The 18,456-nt window shown below is 33.8% G+C and overlaps 2 protein-coding genes across 3 annotated transcripts in view; one reads left to right on the top strand and one right to left on the bottom strand.

Moving 5' to 3' along the window:
• The window catches only part of LOC574700 (protein DEFECTIVE IN EXINE FORMATION 1), a 27,031-nt gene continuing 8,575 nt past the window's right edge, over nt 1-18,456 (bottom strand). The window contains exons 4-13 of one of the 2 annotated variants that reach the window (XM_011675737.2): nt 17,060-17,167; nt 14,732-14,859; nt 8,873-8,990; nt 8,229-8,411; nt 7,573-7,769; nt 6,848-6,974; nt 5,073-5,363; nt 3,513-3,635; nt 2,817-2,977; nt 1-2,149 (exon numbers count right to left, since the gene is read on the bottom strand). In XM_011675737.2, the coding sequence (XP_011674039.2) occupies nt 2,011-2,149; nt 2,817-2,977; nt 3,513-3,635; nt 5,073-5,363; nt 6,848-6,974; nt 7,573-7,769; nt 8,229-8,411; nt 8,873-8,990; nt 14,732-14,859; nt 17,060-17,167 (1,575 nt within the window). In that variant the 3' untranslated portion in view covers nt 1-2,010. The remainder of the gene's footprint in view (nt 2,150-2,816; nt 2,978-3,512; nt 3,636-5,072; nt 5,364-6,847; nt 6,975-7,572; nt 7,770-8,228; nt 8,412-8,872; nt 8,991-14,731; nt 14,860-17,059; nt 17,168-18,456) is intronic. The other variant, XM_775065.5, reaches the window with a different exon arrangement.
• LOC753509 overlaps nt 14,897-18,456 on the top strand; it is a 23,057-nt gene continuing 19,497 nt past the window's right edge. Inside the window, exon 1 of the mRNA XM_003723275.3 lies at nt 14,897-15,099. Coding sequence (XP_003723323.2) covers nt 15,035-15,099 — 65 coding nt within the window. The 5' untranslated portion in view covers nt 14,897-15,034. The remainder of the gene's footprint in view (nt 15,100-18,456) is intronic.

Genomic DNA, 18,456 nt, shown 5'->3' on the forward strand with positions numbered 1-18,456 from the left:
TTCTTCAAGTCTATTACCATCCAATGGCAAACTTTAATACAAAATACAAATACATATATTGCACTCAACAGCATATACAAAACATTCACAAATATTTAATTATATGAAGAAAAATTACAAAATATATTATATTGCATATCTTCCTTCCACAAGTACCATACATACAAATATGAAGTACACCTCATTATACTATTTATATATCAGTATCATAACAGAACAGCAAAAGTGGAGGACATTAGTACTCATCTTGGGCTCTGAATGGAAGAGAAATTTCAGATATTTTTACAACAATTGCAAAACTTGAAACTTCATAGTTTGTTGACAACATGACATTTTTACAATAATTTCTCACTATTTAATTTCTAAAAAAGACATTCAACACAAAGACATCGTCAGCAAATATAATCATGATTTGGAATTGAAATATACATTGAGGTTTTGATAGATTAATTAAACAAAAGTGAAATCACACAATCATGATGGGGCTTATGTCACATGGTTCCAAACAGTCTCAGAATATATCTATCATAAACTACATTATGCTACTCCATTGCCAATCAAAATTTTGGCTAACATCATAATTAGCTCTCTATAAATATTCTACTTTCAATGTTAACTGTCTATTCAGTATTTTTTTTTTATAAGATTTGCAAATGACTCACATGATGAATAACACAAAAAAAAACTTACTAAAATCTAAGAATCAAATTTCTTTCGTGATATTATAATGACATTATGTTGAATACTGTTTATCAAGATCAGAAACTTGGAATAACCATTATTATCTTGCATCAATATTCTTGGTAGAAGATCATGGAAGTCAGCAGCTAGTTTAGTTTAATCTGCTTCATTTGTGTATTGTTTTTTTTGTTTTGTTTGCTGTTTGTGTGATGTCACAGTAGGGAGTACTGCTCCATTCATTGTTTTCTTTGAACAAATCTAACAAATCACTTTTCTCAATTTCTACATGCATAGAACAGACATATTTCAATATACATTATGAACAACCCATGTTCACAAAACCACAATCAAATGTACCCCAAAAGGTTATATGTAATTCGTTTTTATGGAGGAGTAGTACCACTACAGCAATGCACATCATTGCACAATTGACAATGGGAGATTACTAGATCATTAGGGATCTCAAGATTCAGATAATAATAAAATAAACAATATTTGCACATTGCTATTGACTCCCCATGCATTTTTGAAGATAAGAATAGAGACAGACTGAGACAAGAATTTTATCAGTTTCTTCACTACTGGTACTTCCTTACTGTTTGTGCAATTTATCTAGTATTTTCACTAGTTTGATTATTCTGCTTCCATTCAGGCTGACTTTGTATAAACGTTTAATTACCTTTCAGTGGATACATTTTCTCACTCATAAATTTATTTATAAAATGATGAGATTACAAATCATACATTTTGGTATGAAACACACGTAACAACAAACTTATTGACTGTGGCTGAAATTCTAGTAAAGTACTTTATAATACCAGTATCATATCCAGCTCGAAAATTGTATTTCCACTGGAACAAAACATCTACTAGATAACACACACACAAAAAAAATGATAACATAACACATATTGAAAAAAATGTATTTTCAGGCACCTCCTCCACAGAAAAAAAAAATTACTAGAAAGTTTCATTTGTTCTGAAAAAGCACCATCTGTGATAAACTTTCACCAAGTAATGCTGACAGTAATCAGTATTAGGAAGATGTCACAAGTACTGTTTGATGCTGCTAGTTTATTGTCCTTCATTGGTAGGTATACAGAGTTTTCCATACTTTCGTCTTGTTCACATATGTTGCTGTTTTCTATGGGTTTTGTAATTGTACTTAAATCATAATGTAATTTAACTCTTTGTTTCTTATAACACAAGATAAATATGTATGTTAAATAGCCATGTTTTACCACAACATGTGAACTAACGATAAATGTGGTCTGAAACTTCTTCTTTCATCTACCCAATTCCATAGAAGATGACAAGGTAGACACATCGTTACCTCTCCTTAGAAGTATGAGATGTGGGAAGAAGATCTACCTCTGGATAGCCATAGAGGACAAGGAGGAGGATTGCCATGGCAATGGTTGGTATGACAAGCATCCATTGGATGTCATCAGTAACCTTGGTGTTGAAACTAAGATGGAGGGAAGTTGCAAAGAAGAAGGGAAACAAAATCAGTACTGATATCAATAAAGAGAAGAGCGGTGTGAGAGTGATGAGGAAAGAGAGAAAGATATTAATATGCATGATGCAAGATAACAGAAACTCCAATTTGTTCCACTCTGTCACGTTAATAATCTTCAATAATGAAAAAAGCAAGTGAGCTATTCTCAATATCTCTATACTATCATTAGAACACTTGAAAATGGTATTTTTAGTTCCCACTCATTCTCTTACTACCTAATGTAAATCTATCTCACTTCATTTGCTTTACAAGTAGAAAGAATGATGAATTATTTTTTATCGGGTTGACTTCTTGGATATAAGTAGTGGTATTTCTTTTCTTATATACATCAAATTCAAATTAATGACTTGGTATCTCCTTCCAATTGATATTATTAAAATTGACTTTCCATGGTTTAATCAGGGAACAAAATGTAATCTGGAAAACAAAATTTAGAAAATAATTGAATCCATTTAACTCTTTCGAACCTCATTTCATTTCGAAATGGGGTGAATTAGCATGACAACAAAGAAAATTCATCTATGTGAAGATAAAACATACAAATTACATAATGATTTATTTGCAAATTGAAAACATTCTACCGCTCCACTGGCATTTTTCAAAATGATAACCCTACCTTACTGGGAATGAGTCGACAAAGATCTGACCATGTTGGTTGGTCATGTGAACCTCAACGAGGACTGTGATTGGATGATTGGGTGTTGCTACTTGAAGGGAATACAGACCAGGTTGAGAATAGGTCACAGGAGATTGAAGGCAGATTGAACCAGCAAAAACCTAAAAATGCAAGGGATTTCATGGTTACAACATTATCACAAAACCAAAATTCATCCTAATCTCCAAAATTTACAAACAATCATATATTTTTCTATTACAATCAAAATTAGGCATTCAATCTACCTGTAAATCATTTCTGTTGACTAGACGAATAGTGGTATAAATGTACTACCTACACTTTTCAATTAGGGGGTTAAAATATTCATACAACTGCTTGAAAAAGCATGCTGGAGAATCATAAGGAAACAATTACTGGTTAGTATGTTATAAGAATCAATTGACATTTTTTTGTGCATCTTTGTTTTTTCAAAAAGTATTCTCATAGGTGCAACTGTGAGAAAAACGCTAAAATGTCTGTCAAATTTCATTTGAAGAAAGTATTTCATGTTCTGTATGTATGTATTGGTTACCTCATTGTCACAAACACTTCAGATTGATATTTTGTAATGGCCCCTTAGAGACGAATTATAAAAATTTACCTTTAATACGACAAAAGAACATGTGTCAATATTTTTGTAATAAAATGTGAAATTACCTGGATGACATATGAATGTCCTCCACTGGGCCTGTTTTCATCTTCTATGTGAAGGTCTATGGTGAAACTTGTACCACTGATGTAAGATCTCTGCCTAGTCTCTCTCCTCACAAACACACCATACTACAAAATACAAGAAGTTTGAGAAATACGGATAACAATTTTTTTATCAATAGGCAAAAAAGGACAACAAAATGACATCATTCATTACCCCAGTGAGCTCATCTGCTTATCAAGTCAAGAAATGCAAAGACCTTTTAATTTCTACAAGCTCAATCATTCATGTACATTACACATTCCTCCTTGTTTACAAATTTTAGCCAAGAAATTACTCCCTTGTTGATTTCATGTACATTACTTCATTCAGGTGATGTACATATCACAAAGCTAGTATGTTACACACCCTGCTTGTGTACATTTCAGTGAGGTATTTCCTGTGTAATAAACAACAGGTCAATAGCACATACCTCAGAAGTTGTGTGACCCACTTCCCTCTTAAATGACCAGTTTACCAACATATTCAAATTTATGTTTCTTTCCTGGGGACCTACTGATGAGTTATTCCATTAACCTGTTATTAATGAATGAACTAGAATACTTGGAATCCAGTCTGCATATATTTGTTGCCATGTTGGGCAAGTGTTGGATAAGCCTTCAGGTTGTAAAGAACAACCTTCATTTGAAATGTATGCATAAACTTTGAATATGTTAGTAAACGTCTATTCAGCTCTAAATGAGTTGAAAATTGATGTACACCCTGTAGTGTGCAACTCCATCTGTACTTCAAGAAAGCAACTTTCTCAATTATGACTCACTTAATTTGTTTATCAAATGACACTGTCTATTGCATGATACCACATATTTCAGAAAATGTTGTGCTTCTTAAAGGGAAAGTCCACCCCCAAAATAAGTTTGCTTTGATAGAGGCAGAATAATAAGAAAATCAGGTGAGTGAAAGTTTGAGCAAATTCTGAATGAAAATAAGAAAGTTATGAATTATTGAAGTTGTGATCAATCAAATACAAATTGGCAACTCTGTGACTTATTATACGAGCTCTCCTTCATTTGCTTTGTGCATAATATTCCATAAAATCATGTTTTCTTCGTTGATGACGGAATATATATTTGTTCCTTGCAGGGGGAGTATAGAAACATATTTGCAATTATTATATTTAGGGTGCATGTATGGTTGAAATTTTTCTTGAGGGAAAATGAAAATTTTAGATTTTTTTAGTACTGAGCAAATGGAAGTTGAGCTCGCATGATACGTCATAGAGTTGCCAATTTGTGTTTGATTGATCACAACTTCAAAAATCTAACTTCCTTATTTTTAATCGGAATTTGCTCAAACTTTCACTGACTTGTTTCTCTCATTTTTCTACTCCTATTAGAACTAACTTAATTTCAGGGTGGACTTCCCCTTTAAAGATTTCACCCATCCCAAGTATTGATTACCAAATTGACATTAATACAAATTTGGTTAAACATGGTCTGGGAAGTAATAGTAGATGAAAAAGGTAAGCTACAACAAAGAAAACAAAAACATCAACCCATATATACCTTTGCTTGTTTGTATGCAAACTGCTTATCATTTGTTGCATCCATCCATCTTATGTCTTCCAGCTCCACACTCTCCATCTCCTGCTTCTGGGTAGACATGAGCATGATACTCCCATGGGTGGTGGCAGCTATCATCTCCACACCAGGCATGGATGGGATCATGTCTGCCATGTGTACAGGGGTCAATGAACTTTCACCAAGTTCAATGGCCTCAATACACGGACCCTGCTCCTTACCCTTGTCTGACGATGATGATATAATATACAGGTTGCCATCATACCCTGTGGTTATCTGCATACAAAGAGAATCAAAAGAATATATGAATCATATTTTGTTCCTTGTATTTGCTCTAGCTCTCATAACCACATTGTTGTTTGAAAGTTGTGAATGAAGTGTAAATTGTTTTTGAGAATCATTTGATCTAAGGCTAACAATGATGATTGATTCATTCCATTCTAGCTTCTTTGAAATGACTTTTTACAATATCCGTTATAATATTCAACTAAGTTTTGAATATACGCTTCAGTGATTTCTCATAATGATCACCCTTTAAATCAATTATCATCCGAGCCCTGAAAACTTTAATACAATCCAACCATAAAATCATTCATGTTATATTTCACAGGATGTTTATCTGAGGATGTCATACACAAAGGACATTGTGTACTAAACAGGATGCATATATCTGATGAAGTTACAGAAACTTGAGCTTCCTTCAAGGTCTAATTCCCTGGAATACAGATATTTTTTCTCTCACCTTTTCACCTGTAGAGTACAGGCACAACAACTCATACCGTCGAAACCACAGGGAGACATGGTAACAAACAAAGAACTTAATGTTCAAACCACATCATTTTATGATATATGCAATTCACTAAAACCACTAATCTCTTATTTCCTTCTTCGTCTCTTCTACTTCTGTGTGCCGACTTGGCTTTCCATGTGAACATAATTAATGTTCTGCATATTTGCATTCTGCGGAAAGGAACTATTGATGTATGAATGTTATCGAAATCCTTTGAGGAAATCAAGATCTGCTTGTTTTCATCTTTGAAGACTAAATTTCATTTCTTTTACTGATACGTCAATTTAGTAATCTTACATACTTTGTATAAATGTCCAATATTCAGAAAATATACTAAAATTCAACTTTTGCTGGAGAGAAATCACTAGGCATTTGAGAAAACAATCAATTCATCAAATCGTTAACAGCTAAAAGCAATGTCCTTTAGACTCACACAGGTCAATATATCACAAAGACTAGGAGAGACTAAAAAGAGAAGAAGAGAAAAACACACAATGCAATCACATGACCATTATGCGAGGCCAGACTCATTGTATTTGTTCACAAACTTTTTTTTCCTTTCTATTATGATAACCTATCAATTCCTGTTTATAAGCACTTTCTCCTGATACACAACAAGTTTCTACTGTTTGGTATCTGTGTGATATTTCAATAATAATATGCATTAGTTTAACACTATTGTAAATGGCCCGATCTAACCAATTCTTTAAAAAAATTGTAGTTTATTAAAGAAAAACTTTTCGTTCTCCCAAATTCTCTTCAAATACATGTGTTTTCTTAAACACTATTTAGATAATAAATTGTGATCAACTTTATCAAATGACTCCTGTTTAAAAAATTCAAGAAGCAAAACAGTGAATGGTTTTTCTTTCGAAAATTCCCACTTTGATATTTCATCTCATGAAAATTATCATCCTATCATTCAAATCAAACATGTCCATCGAGAATGGAACTAAATCTTAATACTTACAACAGATGGACCTTGAGATGAATTAATGAGACTGGTGATCACAACATTCGATACAAGCCTGCTTCCTACGTGCACAGGCCAGTGGGGTAAACGGGTACCAGTCTTGCCTGATAAAGCCCACACATTCCTGTAAAGGATAAGACAAACAAAACACAAGATACACACATAGATACACAGTGTTTAATTTTTGGCTAAAAACATGTTATTAGTGATTTTTTCCAACAATTAAGATACTTAATCGAATGAAATAAGATTGATAATGTTTTCTCTTTAAAGAAAAAGAGGTTATACATATGAATAAGTGAATATTGTAAATTTATGTATAAAGCTGTTTTCTAATACTTAAGGGCTTTGACTGTTGTACTACTTGCTCCTAAGAAAGTTGTGCATTGAATTTGTGTAGGCATTCCTTGAATTCATTGAGTTGCATTAGGGTACTTCATGCAATTTAGTTGTGTAACACAAATTACATTGATCTAATGTAGAAATTCAGATAAGCTTGTTGAAGTCTTAAAAAAATTACAAAGATTGTGCAAAAGATTGATGTACATTTAATAGGTAGATGGGATATAGATATTCATATATCAAGGCATCAGCAACCGCAATAAAGTTGTTGCTGATGCAGACAGGAGATAATCTCTAAAGCTATGCCAAGTGCATTGTTAGCTATTAAACCTGTGTCTCTTTTCTACCACTACTGAAAAATGTGTCTAAAATGTTCCTACCCATCCCTGGTAGGTATGATAACATCCATCACACCATCGTCATCAAGATCAGCCAGTCTGGATCCTGGCATCGAACCTCCCGATACCTTGGAAGACCACATCTTGTTACCATGGTTACTGAAGCAGCTGACATCACCAGAGGTCTGGAGGACAATCATCTCAAGGTTGCCATCATTATCCAGATCGTCTACAGTGATCTGTTATCAAAATCATATTAAATTCATGAATAAAGGAAAAGATTGGGAAATTAGGGAAATTACCCCCAGCCTATTGGCCCCATTATGGAGAGTCATCATGATTATTCCTTGGAAAACTATCCAGGGATGTCCCAATTGGTAGCTGTCAGGGGTGCTAGTAGTCTGAGGAGGGTATTCCTGGATGTAGCTCTTCTAAAAATTCATTTCTAGCCAATTGCTTCACCCAGTTTGAGGCCAATACTTATACAGCTTTTATGATATAAGCTCATTACAATTATCATATTATACCCAAAATAAATATTTGACTCAAAACAATGATTCATCATTATGCAAACATTAGGCATTCTAACATTTTCTCTATTGCAATACCAAAACTGAATTTATACACAAAATAATATGCCCATGCTATTTTCATAAAAATTATGAAATACTCAACCAAATGACCATTAGACAACTGACCTGTCCAGTGATGGCCCCTCCCTCGAGACGTACAGGGAAGCCTGATCTTGCCCGACCCATGCTGTCCATAGCATGCAGGAGACCCGATGCTGTTGCTATGATGACCTCAGGTGGGCCATGATGGCCATCCAGGTCAACCACCGTTGGAGGATAGAGCAGATAGGCTGGGGATGGAGCAGATTGCTGCCAAGGATAGATAGCAATCATAGAGGTTCAATGTCCCAGGCCAGGCTATGCACTTTTTACATGAAGGACTCTCAAAGGATGGAAAGTGCTTGTCTAGTATTAACTACACTACAGTTAACAGTAAAGTACAGACTCCCTTTTTGTGTCATCATGTTTCTATCATCATGATCATTACTGGTAATATCTACATTCCAAACAATTTCCATCACCATCAAAAGTTAAATAGATGTCTTTACTTATACACATGTATATTAAAAATCAATGTTAAACTTTTTTTAACATATCATGTAGATGTTTTATATATTAGTCTCTAAAATTAACATTAACATTTTTAAAAACATATCATGAAGATTACATTCACCATTTGATGAGAGCTTTATTGTTTAATGTAGAATAAATGGGAGGAAACAGTGAAGCAGAAATGAAACTATCCATGTCTGAGATAACAAAATAATTACCTTACTGACCTTTGATAAATGCAGTGGTACTTCCTTGATAAGATGACCACTGGTCAAGTTGAGAATGACCAATCCACCAACCACTATGTCCTGGATATTTTCACCCGATTCTTCATCCCTAGGTTTAAAAAAAGGGATACCGGTATAAATATGAAAGTTTTTATTGACCCTCTTCATGACAAGGAAATATCCTTAATATCATTATGCCTGTTTTAGATCCAGAAGGGCTTTAAACAAATCCCATTCTGTGTTTCTTTGAAAAGCAGGAGCATATGTATAAAACCAGACACTTGTTTCATAATTTCTCAGTACCAAAAGGCCAAACAAACTTTAAAATAAGGAAGTAAAGTGATAGGGGGCCAAATGCTAGAACACACACTTTACAAGAACTGAAAACAATAGAGAATATATATATATATATATATATACCGGTATAAATCTTTTTTTAAACACATCATGACACAATTAAGTAATAATACACTATGTGTGTGTGTGTGGGGGGGGGGTGGGGTGCTGATCATTGGGAGGAGAGTTAACTCTTAAGTTTTCTGTTAACTTTTTAGCTTAGACCTAATATTAATTAGAACAGACAAGCAAATTGTAAGACAAAATATGAATCAAACATAAATAAATATATAATGTAAATTACAACCTCCCCAAAGCAGGATGAACACAAGACACAAGCTTCCTATAATACCACAACTAGACTTAAATATTATTCTTATAGAGTGACTTAGAGTATAAACATAATAATCATAATGATAAACAGAAAACATGACATTTGTTAAGTCACCTCATTACCCTTAACCCAACTGATAAGTTTTGAAATTTTAACCAATCTTCTTCCCCAACTTTGACCAATTTTCATAAGCTTACACTAGAATTAGAATAAAGAGATGATTGGTACTACAAAATCTATCAAAGCATAGCAATAAAAACAGACATACTAAAGCTTTTTCGTCTTGCGCTCATCGAGGTAAGAATGAACAGACAGCAAATGAAAGCTTGTCATTGTGTGCATGCTTTGTTCCTTAACCTCCGCTTATTTTGTCTGATTTTGGGCTTTCTCTTCATTCTTGCGATTTACTTCCAATGAGTGCAAGACGAAAAGATTTAGTATGCCTGTTTTCATTGCTATTCTTAGAATTAGAACAGATGGATAATAATGAAGGTTGTTATTTGGCCAACACAGGAATAATAAACTCAACATGCAAATAGTACTGGCATCTTCTCTGACTCCTCAAATATTTCAGCAAAACTTATCCAGTATTTCCATATCTTAACCTCAGGGCCATCCAATTATTTTCCCCATGACTTGCATCTCACTGCTTAAACTTTTAAAATTGTCCATACCAGTATTACTTATCAACCTCATCACAGCTAGCTACTCCTGGGGTAAGGAAGTACATGCGCCCTGACAGATATTCCCTGATCAATAACATGTTTTTCCAACCATTATCGCTACCAAGTTGGCATTCAGGATATGAGTACATTACCAGAAGACCCCCATAGGTTCCTGTTTACACTCTAGATGGACAGTGTGATAAATAAATACAAAGTCAGGTCAGAAAGAAGTTAACAGCGTTGAACTTCTCCTACAGACAGGTTAGAAGTGTTTTTAAAGTTAAGCTGAATTGCAAAATAGCTGTACACTTTTCTTTGGTGTAGACCTGAAACAGGACTGTGTAAAATCAGGAAATTGAGTGTAAGAAAGTATACAAACTTCAAATATTTAGCAAAATGTCAAGATTTGCTAACGTTGCAAATAATTGCATGATGATAATACATTATCCCCAATTTTACATGAAAAAAGGGCCATCAAAAGATCCTGGCACTATCAAGCCAGTCTAGTGTACAAAAATGTGCAATTTAAAACTGTAATTGTCAAGTTAGACAGGCAAAGAATTTAAATTTAACAGAAATGTGAGCAGTAAGTATGCTGGGAAGTGCTATGCAGACACAGAAGGCTTTAAAAGTAAAGAACAGTTCTGGCCATGCAATTGCATTGTGAAAGAAACGTTGTGGAATTGATCAGAAAAGGTTAATCATCTAGCATATAAGTATTGGTGTGTACCGCAAGGTTCTAGAATCATCAACATGATAAGAAATTTGGCCCAGTCTTGGTAAAGTTACAAGCACTGTACACAGAAATATGTATATGGGACTACGCAATATCTATCCAGTCTGAATAGATATGATAATTTACTAAATATATCAATTGGTAGGCAAAATTTGTATCACCACGTATTAGTCAAAACCTATTCTTTCACAGGATTGGTAATAAGAACTTCAATTTCACTTTTTGAGATGGGGGCGTTTCCAAAACAGTTCTTTAGAAAACCTCTGTAGACTAACTGTACAATTGAGAAAAATCAAAATATTAAATTGAGATGAAAGGGGTACAAAATGTTAGACTGCATAATAGAAAGGCAGAAACTGACCCCCCCTCCCCTAAAAAACTTTTGTTTCCCTATTTTTCTTCTTCATTTAAATAATTATACACCTGCCGAGTGGCAAAAGAAAAAAATTATAGGAGTAAAAGTATATTGCATAGGGGAAATCAAGATATGCAATCTATCAGTAAACAATTAGACACATGATAAAATTCTTGAAATATGGTATAATCAATGAACTGTATATGCAGGAAGTACGCAGTTTCCTTTACTCTTTCCTCACATCCTGGCAAACAAGCGGGATACCTAGAAAACAGCAACATCAGGAATCTCTGACATGCAACAAAATAATATTCATCTGTTTGCAAACGTACATGTATGTTCATGATCAAAGTTTTCCATCAAAATCTTTGAAAATATTAAGAGTCGGCACAATACTCAGGAAGGCACTCCTTCGACTTTCTAAATATACCTACAGGTACATGGCTGGATATTACCGGTACCTTTATCTCAGGATCTTTTAACAAAATCTCAGCATTATTTGATAGCAGTTGTGAATTAAACTGAAAGCATGTATTATTGTATTTCCACCATTGTAGAACATATCACTTTTAAACTGACTTTTAAAAGAAAGGGGGGCTTGTCTTAGATCCTTTAAAAAAAATCCTTGCTTTAGCTCATGCTGCAATGATAATTATAAACCTTTAGGTCAGTCAAGAACCCCATGATTTTTACAAGCCGATCGCCTGTCTGATTATCAATTAATTTTGATTGAAAATCGAAATCAAATTTTGCGTTTGCCGAACGATTTTCATAACACTTCAGTCTATTGGGGGAAAATGATTATGGTAAAACCGGTCACTCAAAGGTTTTTACTTTTTTGAGGCACTTCTTGATCGTTATGAAGCGCAATTTTTTAGGGCTTCAATATAACACCATATCACAGACACTGATAACACGTAGGGCTGTGCATCTCAGATTTAACATTGTTAAACGATCCCTTTAAAGAAAACAAATTATGGTATAAAATAGCTTGTTTGGATTTGTACTAATTAGGTCATTGTTACATATTGATCATCAAATGATTGGACAGCTGACAAGCCCAAGTCTGATCTGGTCTTAGGACCGTGGATCATATGATCTACACATATGTTTATATTTAGCAATACTGTAACATCAGGTGATCACATTTTCTGCTGTATCACGGAGGTGTCGAAGTTGAACAGGATTCAAGTATTGCAGACTGTGGTAATAGGCCAAGGTGTGAACAAGGCCATACTGAAATGAACATACTCACAAGACCTTGTTCACACCTCTGCAGTTGATCTGCACTGTAATGATTGCTAATGTTTAAATGGTTCGATGCATGCAGAAGACCCTACTCAGTGTAGTGAAACTAGTAAAAATAGCAAAAACTATACGCTAATTCATGGGAATTTGCATGAAATGCTGTAACAGTGATATGAAGGGATAGCCAAACTATGTGCAGGCAGACAGTATGTTTTTCAACTCATGAAAATAACATTATAAAAGCTACCCTACTCATAACTGTTCATAGCACACTATATTTTGGCAGTATAAACATAGACAGATTAATAGGGTAGATTAAAACTCTGCTAAATCACTGTTCACAAAGTCTGTAGGCCTCTCAACTTTCCTGTTGTTAATACCACCAAACTAAACAATTGATTTTCGAACAGAAAAAATCTTTTTCACCATAAGTTAAGAAAACAAAAAATTTTAATGACACTTTTCTGACTTGTATCCCATCATTGTACAATAGACAATCATATTGTTTGTCATGTATTGTAAAACATGAGAATAACAATACTGATTATTTTTTATACTTGTAGCACATATTGTAAATTCATTTTTTCAAATAGTTAATTTTGATTTTTAAAAAAGACATTGAGAGATTGCTTGTTGCCCAGAATTCTGGGTAAAATAAAATAGTTTCTTACTGTTCTATTTGTTCTAGCAGCGTTTATTTGTGAAATTTATAGTATTCGGTTTAGGTTGCTATTTGAATTTAAGGTTGGGTGTAGGATTTTAAATAGGTATTGACTAGTGCAGGATATTGACGGGAGAGTATGTGTCATAACAACCAATTACATTTTATAGTTTTAGGGCTTATCAAATTTTACATACAATGGTTTCATTTTTCAAAATGGTGTACCTTTAACATTCAGTTCATTTTCCACGCACAAGTTCTTTGTTTGCATTCTAAACAATAAAGCAGAGTTCTCAATAAATGTGCTACATACATCATCAGAAGAACTGGTTTAGTTGTTAGCTGATTTCCTGAACACAAACTCCTGTTAATCAAAAGTCTGTCAGTAGCATTACTAGAAGCTAATCCAACAACATTAACTATCAGTATGAATCATCTGCTCATGTCTGCACGACACAATTTGTCTTTAAGACATAAAGCTGAACCTTCTCAATGCTTCCCAGATGTATAGGTAACCATTTAGCTTCAACAATGAATTTATTGACTTATATCTATATCATACCAACCAATATGTTCTAAATACAATGTGATCCTACAGTATCTTTAAGCCCTTCACTTCAATGTCTGCAATGCTCAATCATCTTCACTACAAAGTCATGGTGATCAGTAAAACAGGAACAAGTAAGATTAAGGGTAATAGGAATTTTACAAACAAAAACATTAAACAAAAAACAAAAATTTAACAAACAAACAAGATAGTCCATAAATCAAAACGGCGATATGGCACCAAGATGTAAATCTTGCAATTTTAGAGACAATTTGAGAGGATATAAATGTATTAGGTCAGTGACTTGGCACTTATCCTCTCCTTCCTAGCAACTTATCTTATATAAGGACTGGGATGATTGAGGAAATGGGGAGAAATTTAGAGAGGATTGAGTCTCAAACGCCTTGAACAATGTCAGGAAATTAGAGGAAATATAGGATGGTCAATGCCCTTCAGTCACTAATGGATCTCCATGAGTGATCCCTAACCTCTATGGGAAATTTTTCATTACACTCTTATGATTCATTCTCCCTGGAAGAAAGAAAGATAAATCTACACCAATGTGCTCCATTAGCATTAATTAAGAGCAAGGGTGATTGCTTTCTTTCTACAAGTTCTCTACATTTCAGAAATTCCTTGACAAACTTAATCAGTACAGGTGTAAACGACACGATTGCACGTTTACAGCGGGGTTTGAAGGTGAAGGAAAGTACGTCAGACGTCCAGCGGTGTTGGTGTAAGGCAATCACAATATCCTGGCTTACAGACTACAGGTGTACTAGAAAGAGTAGCAAGGAAAACATGGGCTGGTTAAGTCTGAATAAATATGGCTCCAGAAAGAAAGGGTTAAGAAGCGGTCATGCTACAGGTTTTTTCAAGTTCACAGTGAAACTCAGATGTGAAAATGAAAAGCTAGAAAGAATGAACAAAAGAAACAAGGCTTAAAGTGATTAAAGCTTTTCAGTTACCTTGGTGACTCAAGCTGATCATAATACGACACAGGAAGTGCAAGTTCCTCCTCTCTGCCATCTCCGTCGAGGTCCGTAAGCGCTGGCGTGGCCAGGATGTGAGCGTCACAGGCGATAAAGTTGTTGGTCTGCGCACAGAGATAGAGAGTGAAAGAGGAGGAAATACATGGTGATTGAGAGCGAGTTAGTGAGTGAGAGAGAGAGAGAGAGAGAGCAGGAGGAGGTAAATAAAATTACAAGCACTCACGGTTTCACATCCCACAGCAACTTGTTGATACCAAGCCAACAGGCTTACATGTGATCATGTTCAGCCGAACCAAACAGGAATATATTCTCACTAGGAATGTTTCCAAGAGGAACAAGCTCGGGTAAGTAGTACTTTATCCTCTTAACTAAGTATTCTTGTCCTTGTTCTTTTGCAAGACTCATTTACCAAAAAAATGCAATAGAACTTGGTCATTCATAGCAGCTTTATAATGTGCTAATGCTAGGTTTTACTCAATTTTGGAAAAAGAAAAACGATAATCAAATTTTCAATATATATCATACTTGAAACTGCAAAGGAGATTTAAGGTATGTACACAGACCTAGGTGCAGGATTGCACAGTGGATTTATTAATATATCTGATTTGTTGTTGATATAAAAATTTGGATGAACTATATTTTTGCAGAATTCCTTGTAAGTACCCTTATTTCATTCTCAATTTCTAAATCTTTCTTTTGAGATGTACAAATAAAACTTTACTGTGATGTACATTCCTACTTCTAAACAATGAAATTACAAATCAAAATCAGAACTCCTTATATATATTTGCTTGGAGTCAAGATTTTTTTTTCATATCATTTCATATCAGGGATTGAAATATTTTGGACAAGATTTGTTAAAGAATATGTAGAAGAATGGATGAATCATCTGTTGAATCTGTTCATAACTGAAAATGAACTACAACTGGATATTATTAGAATAGAAAGGAAACAAGTGGGCTATATAGATGCAGACTCAATAGTTTATGGCAAGGTCTTATTCAATTCCCTGCACAACTTCCTTGAGGCCCTTCTCTCCCTTCACTCTCTCTGCTTCTCTTATACAAAAAGTTTTAAACTTTTCATAGGTTAACAATGAAGGAATAAAACTGAATGAAATATTACTATAACATGAACACTGAGCTTTGTATATCACTCATTTAAATCTGAATAAAGGTGAATCACTTTTTCTTTGTAAAAGATATAGAAATGTAAGATTACTGTTTTCTATCAAACACACTATTTACACAGTGTAGCTACATTATAAACATGATCTGGTGAATTCTATTTGAACAGCTACATCCTTTCTGAACATGTGAAACAAAGATTATGTCAAGGGGATTTGAGTCTAATTGAAAACAGACTCTATTTATACTGTACAGACATGCACTTTCAATGTAATATCATAGAAACATCATTCCTGAAGTTGAGATTTCTCAAATTACATGTTTCTTAAAGGGATTGCGAGGTCTTAGTGAAATTCAAAGGGGTATAAAATAAAGGGTTTTTAATGTTTTTCTAACTTGGGAAACATCTATATAAAGGCTAAAACACAAGCCTTAAACATGAGTTTAAATTGTAAAATTTACACTAAAAACTTAAGAAATTATGTTTGACTCTTTAAAAAAAAAAAAGGATTCAATGGTCACAATCACAAATAAATAGTGTGCAATCTGACGGATGACATTGTTCCTGGCTTACATTACATAGATTGGGTTGTATTCAACTTGATAAATCTCAAAATTACCAAAAGAGAATAGACCATTTAAAGAGAAAACTTGATTAGCCCAGCCAGAAATACAACCCTCACTTGTGGCATCTTCTGCATTCAAAGCAGATTGAAGAAAAACGTTTCGACCTTAGACCAGCAAAATGAATTAAGAAAAATTATACCAACACCACGATCTTGACCATTTACCTTTAGAATAATAAAAATAAAATCTTACAATACAAAGTGGATCCCTACCCTAACCCCCCCCCCCCCCCCCCCATGTTCAGTACAAATGTCAGTGTGGATGCAGTGTGAGACATTTTGGTTACTGCAAGAATAGTGTCCCTGAATTCAGAAAAAAATTGAAAACTCCAAAATCCTATGATGAACATATCTCACATTACTGCAAGTTAATTTTGAAAAATAATGAAATGCCTTTTCCTATACAATGGACTTAAATAAAGATTATGAACATTTAGGAGTACCATATATACAGAATTCTCAAATACATCATATACAAGGAAAGTTGTGAAAGATGATCTTCTGAGCATGGAAAGCGAGCTGAAAACTTAAAAGAAGTGATTTTAACTCACCTGATAACCTCTATCGCTCGATGTTCTCACAAACTGAGATATTGTAGTACTAGTATCAATCAAGGATTCTTCATTTATCCATTCCTTGGATACCCAGAGGGGTGGGATCTATGAGAATAGAAATACACATTATATAAGTGGATATCTTAATTACATGAATACTTAAGATGATATCTTGAAGATGAAAACACTTTCTAAATTATTGTGCTTGTCTGTTAAGTTTATTTAATAAAAAATATAAATCAGTAGCAAGTTTACAAGTGTGTACAAAATACATAAGGTTTGCACTTCAAGTTTCTAAAAATGTGTGCAGTGATCATCAATCTTCATATTTTTATTAACAAAGACCACAATGTAATTATACATTGAGCAGTCTCATGACTTTAAAGTACCATTGAAATTTCTTCATGAGGCTTTCCAAGTAATCTCAAATCAGGTTGCAAGGGTACTTTAGAATATTTACTGAAGTTTATGATATTGGCAAAATGGATTTCCTGAACATAAATTAAAACAAGTATGCTAGCATGACATGATTATACAGTATATGTTTTAATTCTGGAAAATAAAGTCTATGCAGTTATCCTTGAATCAACAAATTTATTTAACTTCTTGTTAGAGTGAACCTTGTTTAACCAACTTTCCCTGATACAAGTATGTAATTATGGCAGCAGGTCACGTATAAGCAATTTAGATGAGTTTTAGTTTCCATCTCATTATAGACTTACATACTTCTAAATGATTAATGGATTATAAACATGGAAGATAAAGCCAATGTAACAATATGAAATGACAAGCAAGTGAATCAACTGATTTTGTTGTTGTTTCATAAATAATATGTGAGCAGTTTTTTAGTCCATCTTGCTTCTTTAATGGAGTAAATACTAAATAATACAAAAAGTGTGGGGGTGGGGTAAAGTACATTCCATTGAAATCAAAAACATCTAAAATCTCAGGACTATGACTGAAAGTATCAATTTTGTTTTCATGCTTGCCGACTAACCGGACATGAACAACACATATTCAAGATGTTTACTTAACACAGTATCTATGCATGAATATTGGATATACATGTACTTACAATATTGTAATCTGAGAAATATGCACTTACATGTATATGCACACATCCTTTAAATATGCCTTTGCTTCAGGTAGAGAAAAAGGGAAATATATATTCCAAAAACTGATTGTAAGACAAATCAAAGGTTTCTTTCAACTATGAATGAGGTTTGATGTTTATTGAGATCTGTCTTTCAACTTATTAATTTTGGTTAATGGTGCTTTTTCTATAAATAAAACCTAGTGAAAATTGAAAAGGCAAGACCAGACTGCGCATAAAGGAAGACATTAAAGGATTGTCAAATATGTTGTCTAACCTACTGCAATTTTGGGCTGCTCAT

This window comes from Strongylocentrotus purpuratus, unplaced genomic scaffold (assembly GCF_000002235.5).
Source record: "Strongylocentrotus purpuratus isolate Spur 01 unplaced genomic scaffold, Spur_5.0 spur5_scaffold_5, whole genome shotgun sequence".
Taxonomy (NCBI): domain Eukaryota; kingdom Metazoa; phylum Echinodermata; class Echinoidea; order Camarodonta; family Strongylocentrotidae; genus Strongylocentrotus; species Strongylocentrotus purpuratus.